We start from the raw sequence: 11,549 nt of genomic DNA, 5'->3' as shown, positions 1-11,549 counted from the left end.
GTGAATGAGAGTGAGAGTGAAATGAGAGAGAGGGAGAGTGAATGAGAGAGAGAGTGAGAGTGAATGAGAGAGAGTGAGAGTGAATGAGAGAGAGAGTGAGAGTGAATGAGAGAGAGAGTGAGAGTGAATGAGAGAGAGAGGGGGAGAGAGAACAGAGAAAGGGGGTGGAAGGGAAAACGAAAGAGGGAGACAGAAAATAAAGTACTTCTTCGTCTATTGTCACAAACCCTGGGCAAGGAGCCACGGTTGCATAGTCCATTACTCTGGGAGAGTTTCAACCTCTTAAATAGCCCTCCTCCCTTTCTCTCCTTCTCTCCTCCCCCTCCCCTGTTCCCCCTTTTAATCCAGGGCTCAGGGCTGGGAGGACAGGTACAGGAAACACTCATTCATTAAGAACCTGGACCTCATTAGTACAACCAACGCTCTGCACTATATGTGCCGTTCCACCTCCGAGGGCATGTGTGTGTGTGTGTGTGTATGTGTGTGTGTGTGTGTGTGTGTGTGTGTGTGTGTGTGTGTGTGTGTGTGTGGTGGTGTGGTGTGTGTGTGTGTGTGTGTGTGTGTGTGGTGGTGTGGTGTGTGTGTGTGTGTGTGTGTGTGTGTGTGTGTGTGTGTGTGTGTGTGTGTGTGGAGTGGGAAAAAGGTGAGGGGAGGTAAGGGGGCAACAAGGGGCTGGAGGTGAAGTGGGGAGGGGTTATTGTGGTACTGTGACCTGGGGTCTCAGAACAGATGAGGGGAGTTCTAATGATAGAGGGTTTCCTTGAACCATGTACCCCATACACTCACACACACACACACACACACACACACACACACACACACACACACGCCCTCAGAGGTGGTCAGCACAGACTGTTACACTCGACATTTTCATGATTGCAACGGCTCATGTCCAGATACAACCCGCAAACATTACTTAGAATTTTACCATTTATCTTCTTGTCATTTAGCAGATGCTCTTATCTACAGTGGTGGAAAAAGTATCCAATTGTCATACTTGAGTAAAAGTAAAGATACCTTAATAGAAAATTACTAAAAATAAAAGTCACCCAGCAAAATACAACTTGAGTAAAAGTCTAAAAGTATTTGCTGTTCAATATACTTAAGAATCTAAAGTAAATGTAATTGCTCACATTTTTGTTGTATCCCCGGACAAGCACACCTGATTCTACTTGTCAACTAATCATCAAGCCCTCAATGAGTTGAATCAGGTGTTTTTGTCTGGGGCTACAACAAAAATGTGTGCTGTTGGGGTTACTGGAGGACTGTTGGGGTTACTGGAGGACTATTGGGGTTACTGGAGGATTGTTGGGGGTACTGGAGTGCTGTTGGGGTTACTGGAGGACTGTTGGGGTTACTGGAGGACTGTTGGGGTTACTGGAGGATTGTTGGGGGTACTGGAGTGCTGTTGGGGTTACTGGAGTGCTGTTGGGGGTACTGGAGGACTGTTGGGGTACTGGGGTGCTGTTAGGGTACTGGAGGACTGTTGGGGGTACAGGAGGACTGTTGGGATTACTGGAGGACTGTTGGGTGTACAGGAGGACTGCTGGGGGTACTGGAGGACTGCTGGGGGTACTGGAGGACTGTTGGGGGTACCGGAGGACTGTTGGGGAACTGGAGCACTGTTGGGGTTACTGGAGGACTGTTGGGGGTACTGGAGCCCTCCACGTTGAGTGTATGAGAGTAGATGGGCGCCACCCAGTCAGTCAGTCAGTCAATCAGCCAGCCAGCCAGACAGCCAGCCAGTCAGTCAGCCAGCCAGTCAGTCAGTCAGTCAATCCGTCAATCAGCTGTTAGTCAGTCAGTCAGCGGACAGAGAGAGGAGCTAGTCTGAGTCTGACTGGGTCTCCATTGCTGTGAGTTCAAGGCCACATGCCCTTTTTCATTACTCCAAACAGACCAGCTGTATTGTAACTACAACCAATTTCCTTGCAGTCTATAAAGCTGTCCATCAAAATCATACCGAACAGGGGAGCAGAGAGTGGGAGGAATGGGAAGGAGGGAGGTGGTGTTGGCTGTTAGAAAGAGCTGCTGGATTCAGGACCAGATGTCAGCAAGCGCCAATGGAAAGGCGGGAGAGGAGAGCAGAGGAGTGGGGGGGGGGGGGGGGGGGGGGGGGGGCAGGGCGGTTACACGGTTCATTGTACACCTAACAGGTTTTGACCTAGTGGTGGATAGGGGGAAACGCTCCCTAATTGACAAGGATTCTGCCTGCACTTACATCAATAAACATATTGTAACTACTCATTTCTATTATGTCCAACATGGTGAACAGTATGGGTGTTAAAAACACACTAAAACGAGTGGGACTTGTGTGCATTTTACGATCATGAAAAGGTGTTGTAATTTGTGGCAAGCATCCTATTGTGTGTCATGTAGATCCTGTGCCTCACATAAACACCATTATTGGATGTTCTGTGTTTCAGGATATCAACACCCTTTCTGAAATCATCGGCCCGATGTCAACAACAAGCGGTTCTTTTAAAATCCGTTCATTAAGGTGAGAAAACAAAAGAGGCAAATAAGTTATAATCTTTTTTTTATTTGTTAGAATTCTATCAGTGTTTGAACATTTTATATTTAGAGAGCTGGTACAACTTCTACTTTCATGGCCAGCCTTTGACAAACCCATACAAACAGCTTGCTGAGTTTTCTCTCCCCTATGATAGATAATACTGACTGTCAATGTCATCAGTGTAAGAGTCCCACCTTAGGATTTTCTCTGTTTATGGTATCATTACATATAAACTCTTTAAAAATATACTTCCGTCAAAATAACTTGACAACTACTATGTATACTACAAAAATAAATTTTCATATAAATAAATGATATGGCATACATTTATCTTTGTAACTGAAACAATATATATCCTCGCCAAACAAAGACCAAATGGAAGTCTACAGAAAATCATAGATGTTCTTTCCTTAAAAAAATCCTCTAAGAGCTATGGTGAGTCTTGTAGTGTAAATGCTATATACTCTTGTTTCCCTACTTAACATTAGTAAGCACTTTGTACAGATCGAAACACCATTCATGTCAAAACAATAACTGTAATAGTGTTTCTCAATAGACATTTAAAAAAAAATCCCTGCATTTGTTATCCACTGGCATTGATGACCAATAACGAAAGAAAACAAAAACAAACAAAAAAAACATCTTACAACACAAAAAATATAAATATCGCAAATCCAAACGTCGAAAAAAAAAAAACATTTCAAAAATGAAGAAAATAGTTGCCCGCCATGATTTCTCTCCATTACTGCCAATGTGACATCAGGAGAAAATAAAAACACATAAACCAACAAATGGAAAAAAGATTTTCACACGAGCAGCTGACACGACATATGGACAATGGAGGGGGATACTAACGACACAGTTAAGACTTCTGGGAGAAAATGACACACGTAGCTACACGTGTTGGACAGGAAGTCTGTGTGTATGGAAGGTTAGGGGGGGGGTCGGGATATGTGTGTGAGCGGGAGGGTGGGTGGTGTATGGGGGAGCTAGACAAGACGCGATTGACACACTCACACACCGGGCTGATCGTGAGGGGGTGGCTTAGTGAACTCTGACCCCTGAGGCTCTGGCCTGTGCCATTTGGCAGTTGAGGGAGAACTTCCAATTAGTGTCATGGCGTTATGTTTTGGATTTTTACGAGGTGAGGTCAGTAGGGACGGCTGGGCTAAATTAGGGCCAGTTGTCTTTGCTGTCACTGAGGAGGACAGAGAGAGAGGAAGACGGACACACAGACACACAGACACACACCAAGTATTGTTAGACCAGATAGTGCTTAACCCTCTGGACGGGCAGCTTATTGGACGAAGAGGAAGAAAGAGGGGGATGGAGAGAGAGCAAGACTTTCTTGTGAATGAAACGTGTAATGCAGTCAAGTGTCAGGCTGAGTAGGGTAGTATCCTAGGTGTAGCTTATCACTAGAGATAGTATGTACAGTATCAGTCAAAAGTTTGGAAACACCTAATCATTCAAATGTTTTTCTTCATTTTGACTGTGTTCTACATTGTAGAAGACATCAAAACTAACTATGAAATTAACACATATGGAATCATGTAGTAACCAAAAAAGTGTTAAACAAATCTGAATATATTTTAAATCTTTGATTCTTCAAAGTAGCCACCCTTTGCATTTCAATTAACAGGTGTGCCTTATTAAAAGTTCATTTGTGGAATTTCTTTCCTTCTTAATGCATTTGAGCCAATCAGTTGTGTTGTGACAAGGTATGGGGTGGTATACAGAAGATAGCCCTGTTTGGTAAAAGACCAAGTCCATATTACGGGAAGAACAGCTCCAAAAAGCAAAGAGAAACAAAAGTCCATCACTACTTAAAGACATGACGGTCAGTCAATTCGTAAAATTTCAAGACCTTTGAAAGTTTCTTCAAGTGCAGTCGCAAAAACCAGGAAAGGAAGACCCAGAGTTCCCTCTGCTGCAGAGGATAAGTTAATAAGTTAAAGTTACCAGCCTCAGAAATTGCAACCCAAATAAATGCTTCACAGAGTTCAAGTAACAGACAAATATCAACATCAATTGTTCAGAGGAGACTGTGTGAATCAGGCCTTCATGGTCAAATTGCTGCAAAGAAACCACTACTAAAGGACACCAATAAAAAGAAGAGACTGGCTTGGGCCAAGAAACACGAGCAATGGACATTAGACCGTTGGTAATCTGTCCTTTGGTCTGATGAGTTCAAATTTGACATTTTTGGTTCTAACCGCTCTGTCTTTGTGAGACGCAGAGTAGGTGAACGGATTATATCCACGTGTGGTTCCCACCGTGAAGCATGGAGGAGGAGGTGTGATGGTGTGTGGGGTGCTTTGCTGGTGACACTGTCAGTGATTCATTTAGAATTCAAGGCACACTTAACCAGCCAGCATGGCTACCACAGCATTCTGCAGCAATACGCCATCCCATCTGGTTTGTGCTTAGTGTGACTATAATTTATTTTTCAACAGGACAATGACCCGACACACCTCCAGGCTGTGTAAGAGCTTTTTGACCAAGGAGAGTGATGGAGTGCTGCATTAGATGACCTGCCCTCCACAATCACCCAACCTAAACCCAATTGAGATGGTTTGGGATGACGTGGACCACAGAGTGAAGGAAAAACAGCCCACAAGTGCTCAGTATATGTAGGAACTCCTTCAAGACTGTTAGAAAAGCATTCCAGGTGAAGCTGGTTGAGAGAATGCCAAGAGTGTGAAAAGCTGTCAGGGCAAAGGGTGGCTACTTTGAAGAATCTCAAATATATTTGGATTTGTTTAACCCTTTTTGAGTTACTACGTGATTCCATATGTGTTATTTCACCGTTTGGATGTATCCCTATTTATCTCAAATGTAGAAAATAGTACAAATAAAGAAAATCCTTGAATGAGTAGGTGTGTCCAAACTGTTGACGAAAACTGTATATTTACAGTTAGAATAACAGAAGTTGCATTCACGAGACAGAAAAAAAAGAAGGAAAAAAATATCCTCCATAATGGCTTTGACTAGCTACCATGGATTTTCTACTCCAACTGTAATATGCATTAGCTACGGGAGTGATACTTTCACGCCCTCTCATGCTACTATAAGATGGCTGCCGAGAGCTATGACATCACCAGAGAAAAGGGGAGATGGGCAATTGAGTCCGAGGGACAGCCAAGGCACACATGGCCTTTTTACAGTAAAACAATCCCCAGACAACCAGACAGCAACACAAGAGCTCAGAGCAGAGACGATGCGGAAGCTACTACGCAGGGAGAGTCACAAACAACACAGCTGCATATCTTCTTCATAATCTGCTCGTCTTAAATAGCACGCATAGCGTGAGTCAGAGTTCAACAGTAATTGTTTCATAACTACCACAGGTTTGTGATAAGCAAATTAATCGTAAAAAAAAAAAAAAAAACGGACCTTTATACACAAACACACACACACACACACACGCACGCACACACGTACACACACAATCTCCGTGTAGTTATTGTGTAAACGCTTCACATGACGTGATCGTTAGCCTATTTCTTGAGAGGTGGATCTGATCATTTACCCACGCACGCAAACACGCAATCACCTTTGCACACTCGCTCACCTCTTTTATAATGTAAAAGAAACATTTGCATAGAATTATTATACAAGTTAATGTACACAGTTATCATACATCACTACCGAAATATCGTAAGCAGCAACAATGAATGCTGAAATGTATTGTCCAGATGAAGTTTCCTCATGGCCCAGATCCACAGATGAGTGAACAGTAATCAGAGATTTCACACACACACACACACACACACACACACACACACACACACACACACACACACACACACGCCATACAAAATGACGTCCCCAGTCTGTTAAAAAAGGAGTTGAACAGCTCCTAAATTATAGCTATTTTTGTTTTCATATTTACATGAGTGTACATCTTTTAAATATGGATAGAGATATCTGAAACAAACATCCACTGGGTTCCAGTCAGATTGAGCACCAAGGGCGCTAGCCACCACTGGGTTCTGTGTGTCGCTGCGCTGTGGGCCGCTGAGTGAGAGAGGGAGTCCATCTTTGGCCGTTGTACTTCTGCTCTCCTCCACTGGAACAAAAGAGAGACAGACAACACACGGTTAGGAGAGTGTCAGGACAACACGCACATCTCCCCCTCTAAACAACGCAGAATATATTATGTTCAGTTTGCAGCCCCCCCAAAAAAGGGTGGGCCTTTGATGGACTGAACGGGGACATTTTTGCAAGTAAAAAAAAAAAACAGGGACATTCAATTCAAGTCCTTTGTGGATGTAACATCAAACATGTGAATTTCTTCATTGTCATGAGAAGCTACAAACTCCAATGGGGCTTACCTCAGCTTGCCCTCTTGCCACTGTCGCTCTCAGCTGCCTCACACTCCACATCCTGGAGCTCCATGGCCTCCATCTTGGTTCCTCTGCGGCTGATATGGACCTCCAGTGGCACATGGGGGTCCTGGAAGGCAGGCACCGGCTCTGCGCCGCCTGCTGTGTGGTAACTGTTTGCTGCAGTGTGTCCTGGGTAAGAGGATGTGGGGCTCTGAGTGGGGGGAGGGGCAGAGTGGACGGCGACGGTAACCGACGCAGAGGCCGTTACCGTGGTGATTGGCTGACAGTAAGTAGGGGCGGGGTTAGGGTTAGGGTGGTGAGGTTGGTGGTGATTGGGCCGGGGGTTGTGGGATGGACGGGTCCTGTGCCCCGCGGAGCGTTCTCTGTGGCCGCCCGAGCCAAAATGGCTTCCGGAGCTGTAATGGCCTCCGGCCTCAGTAGCAGTTTCAAAAGCGTCCATGCGCGGGCGTGCTGGGGGCAGCGACTGTAGGTCCCTTTTGCTGAAGCGACGGGATGCACCAGGGTGGGCCCCTGACTCCGGCAGGACCGACTGACGAGAGAAAGATCAGAAAATCAGAACAACTTGTACACATCTCGCATGGAGTGTGAGCATTTGTTACGTGTGTGTGTGTGAGTACATAGATGTGTGCATTATCCAAAGCACTTACAGAAGACACAGAGTAGGCTGTGGCGTCTCCTTGTCTAGCTGTCCTTCTTGGCCCTGCTCCTAGTCGCACCTCCTCTGTTCTAACAGCTCTGCCCCTGCTGATCTGGATGCCGTACTGCATGTCCTCTGTTCTCCCAGCTCTGCCCCTAGTGGCAGGGAGGTCGTACTGCTGCATCTCCTGGCTGATGCCTGATACCGTGGTGTTGGAGCTGTACTCAGAGTCGGACGAGTCAGAGCCCGTTCCTGTCCCCGTGCCGGAGGTGGTGTGGCGTGGGTGGACTGAGAAGCGCACCACGTGAGCAGGAGGCTCCGGGGAAGGGGTGGGTAACTGGCTACGCCCATCCACAGGGGTCACCTGAGGGGGACAGTGAAAAGGAGAGAGGTGTGAGGAGATGAGTGGGAACTTTTACGCAAACTACGCTGCTGAGCTCGTGGGAGCTCGTGTTAGAACACCCAATCAAAAGTTGGCGTCAGTTCTCCAATGCGTAAAAAATGTGCGTAAAAAAATGTGTGTGTGTGCCATTTCCTGCTATGTGGTGGAGCTATATAGATGGCTAAACAGGAGAAACCATCTGACCTCTGGATAGGGGCCGAAGTAGGACAGCAACACAGGAAGAAGGACCAAACCATTCAGCACCCCCAGAACTGTCAGGATGGCCAGCACAGCAAAGAAATACCTGCAACAAACCAACACAGTGGAACGTTAACATGGGCATGCCATTCCATCAAACACCACAGACGAACCCTGCAGAAGACAAAATGCAAAGAGTCCCAACCAGTAACATACTGTGGTCATTTTGGCAGAGGCTTTGACCAACTGAACCAATGGAACATTGGCAGCGTCCCGTTGAAATACCTCTGACAACCACAATGAACACCAAACACAGGCATTAGAGCAAAAACACACCTGCAGAACCCATAGAGAAACAACAGTGTAAGCCAGCATGAGTGTGTGTGTGTGTGTGTGTGTGTGTGTGTGTGTGTGTGTGTGTGTGTGTGTGTGTGTGTGTGTGTGTGTGTGTGTGTGTGAATACAAAGAGAATACCTAGAGAAACCACAGATCAACAGGAGAGAGGCTTAGACAAGGACAAACATGCACTAGATGAACCATTACACATGTCTGAAGAAATACTCAGACAAACACACCACACACACACACACACGCACGTTGGTTTGGTAGAAAATATAAATGTACCTTGTGTGTTACTAAGTCCTGCCAAAGAGGGTTAGTCTTTAGAAAGCCGCACAGAGAAAGAGAAAGAAGCATAATTAGCTGGAGTTGGTTAATTCAAAGGCATGGAAAAAGAGGGGGAGAGAAGGGGGAGGGAGAAAGGGGGCACTTCTTTGGGTGTGTGGTATAAGCAAACATGAAGAAAACAAAGCAGTCAGGAATGTGGAGAAGGGGGACGAGGGGGATGGAGGGGGAGGAAGGGTGGGGGAGGGGGCTGAAGGGGGAGGAGGGGGTTGAGGGGGAAAGAGGGGAGCAGGGGCCTCTCTCCTCTCCTCTAAAAAAAAAAGAAGGAAACAAGTGAAGTGAAGGGTATAGAATTTAAACAATTTAGTCTAGGAGGAAGAGAGGGGGAACGCTGAACACCACCCCTCCCTGGCCTCTCTCTACCTCTCTTTCTATCCCTCTTTCTTTCTCTCTTTCCCTTCTTTTCAGCTAAACCCATGTGAAATTCCCGGCACTCTACAATCCCCCCGTCTAATTAAATCTCCAGTGTATCAGTTAAGACCCCCCAATCTCCTCTCTAAATCCCCGTCTCTCTCTCTCTCTCTCTCTCTCTCTCTCTCCTTGTCTCTCTCTAACTCATTCTCTCTCTCCACTCCAGCTCCTTCATTAAGGATGACCATCCTCCTTTCCCACCGTACCCCTGTATATACACTACATGACCAAGAGTATGTGGACACGGCCTCCCGGGTGGCGCAGTGATTAAGGTGGCAGCGCCAGTGGTTAAGATGGCAGCGCCAGCTGTGCCATCAGAGTCCCTGGGTTCGCACCCAGGCTCTGTCGTAACCGGCCGCGACCGGGAGGTCCGTGGGGCGACGCACAATTGGCCTAGCATCGTCCGGGTTAGGGAGGGATTGGTCGGTAGGGATCTCCTTGTCTCATCGCGCACCAGCGACTCCTGTGGCGGGCCGGGCGCAGTGCGCGCTAGCCAAGGTTGCCAGGTGCACGGTGTAGCCTCCGACACATTGGTGCGGCTTGCTTCCGGGTTGGATGCGCGCTGTGTTAAGAAGCAGTACGGCTGGTTGGGTTGTGTATCGGAGGACGCATGACATTCAGCCTTCGTCTCTCCCGAGCCCGTACGGGAGTTGTAGCAATGAGACAAGATAGTAGCTACTACAACAATTGGATACCACGAAATTGGGGAGAAAAAAGGGGTAAAATTTTAAAACAACATCTCATTCCAGAATCATGGGCATTAATATGGAGTTGGCTCCCGATTTGCTGCTATAACAGCCTCCACTCTTCTGGGAAGGCTTTCCACTCGATGTTGGAACATTGCTGCGGGGACTTGCTTCCATTCAGCCACAAGAGCGTTAGTGAGGTCGAGCACTGATGTTGGGCGATTAGGCCTGGCTCACAGTCGGTGTTCCAATTCAGGTCAGGGCTTTGTGCAGGCCAGTCAAGTTCTTCCACAGCGATCTCGACAAACCATTTCTGTATGGAGCTCACTTTGTGCATTTAGATTTCCCTTCACTGGAACTAAGGAGCCCGAACCATGAAAAACAGCCACCAGACCATTATTCCTCCTCCACCAAACTTTACAGCTGGCACTATGCATTGGGACAGGTAGCGTAACTGCCAGATGGTGAAGAGTGATTCGTCACTCCAAAGAATGCGTTTCCACTGCTTCAGAGTCCAATGGCGGCAAACTTTACACCACTCCAGCCGACACATGGCATTGTGCATGGTGGTCTTAGGCTTGTGTGCAACTCAACATTAGTAAGGTGTTCCTAATGTGTACAGATGTAGGACCTTGATTTGAGAGAGTTTGCTTCAACAGGAAAATAATCCTGCAGCAACAGAACATGTAAATGATTATGTGGATTATAATTCATGGAGAATTTTTTTGTGGGGATTGAAACATTTGTTATTAGGGCAAATCAACTCTGACATTTTAAAGTGGATATCACAAACTTTAGCAGCATTTTAAACCAAGTGATCAAATTAAGATCCTACATCTCTATGGACAGGTGGACACCTGATCCTAGATCGCAACTCGTACTCCGAGAGGCTGTGTGGATTCGGGTCCTGGACAAGCCTTCATTCAGTTGTTAAGTTGTTCATCCCAGAAGCGTTTATGTTACAATGGCACAACATTGAAGTGTGTGTGTGTGTGTGTGTGTGTGTGTGTGTGTGTGTGTGTGTGTGTGTGTGTGTGTGTGTGTGTGTGTATGTGTGTGTAAGTTACATTGGCTCCCGCCAGCTGGTATGTTACACACCTGGGCCTCAGACTAAACGCACTGACACATTTAGAACTGATCTACGTGTGTGTTAGTGTGCACGAAATGTGTGTGTATATATGATTCAGTGTGTGTGTGCATCTATGCGTCTGTGTGTGTGGGTATGTGTCGGCCGGAGTGGAGAAGGAATTCCAGTGTAGGGTCTGCATAGGGTAACGGAGCATGGGGAGAACCAATCCATGTCCAGACAGTATGGTTGGCCTACTGCACTACACTGTCTGTCCGTCCGTCATGAATGAATAAATGAATGAATGAATGAGAGAGAAGAGAGAGAGCTGGGGATACAGTGAAGGAGGTTGGGGATACAGTGAGGGTCGCTGGGGCTACAGTGATGTGGGTTGGGGATACAGTGAGGGAGGTTGGGGATACATGGAGGGTCACTGGGGCTACAGTGATGGGGGTTGGGGATACAGTGAGGGATGCTGCGGATACAGTGAGGGAGGCTGGGGATAAAGTGATGGGTGTTGGGGATACAGTGAGGGGGTTGGGGATACAGTGAGAGATGCTGCGGATACAGTGAGGGAGGCTGGGGATAAAGTGATGGGTGTTGGGGATATAGTGAGAG

General features: G+C 46.7%; 1 protein-coding gene across 2 annotated transcripts in view; it reads right to left on the bottom strand.

Moving 5' to 3' along the window:
• Positions 1–5,197: 5,197 nt before the first annotated feature.
• ptch1 (patched 1) overlaps positions 5,198–11,549 on the bottom strand; it is a 79,399-nt gene continuing 73,047 nt past the window's right edge. For both annotated transcript variants that reach the window (XM_036980081.1, XM_036980080.1), the window contains exons 21-24: positions 8,091–8,190; positions 7,515–7,868; positions 6,853–7,396; positions 5,198–6,587 (exon numbers count right to left, since the gene is read on the bottom strand). In XM_036980081.1, the coding sequence (XP_036835976.1) occupies positions 6,854–7,396; positions 7,515–7,868; positions 8,091–8,190 (997 nt within the window). In that variant the 3' untranslated portion in view covers positions 5,198–6,587; position 6,853. The remainder of the gene's footprint in view (positions 6,588–6,852; positions 7,397–7,514; positions 7,869–8,090; positions 8,191–11,549) is intronic.

This window comes from Oncorhynchus mykiss, chromosome 6 (genome assembly GCF_013265735.2).
Source record: "Oncorhynchus mykiss isolate Arlee chromosome 6, USDA_OmykA_1.1, whole genome shotgun sequence".
Taxonomy (NCBI): Eukaryota; Metazoa; Chordata; class Actinopteri; order Salmoniformes; family Salmonidae; genus Oncorhynchus; species Oncorhynchus mykiss.
The sequence above is the reverse complement of the archived record's forward strand: the minus strand, read 5'-3'. Positions and strand labels throughout refer to the sequence as shown.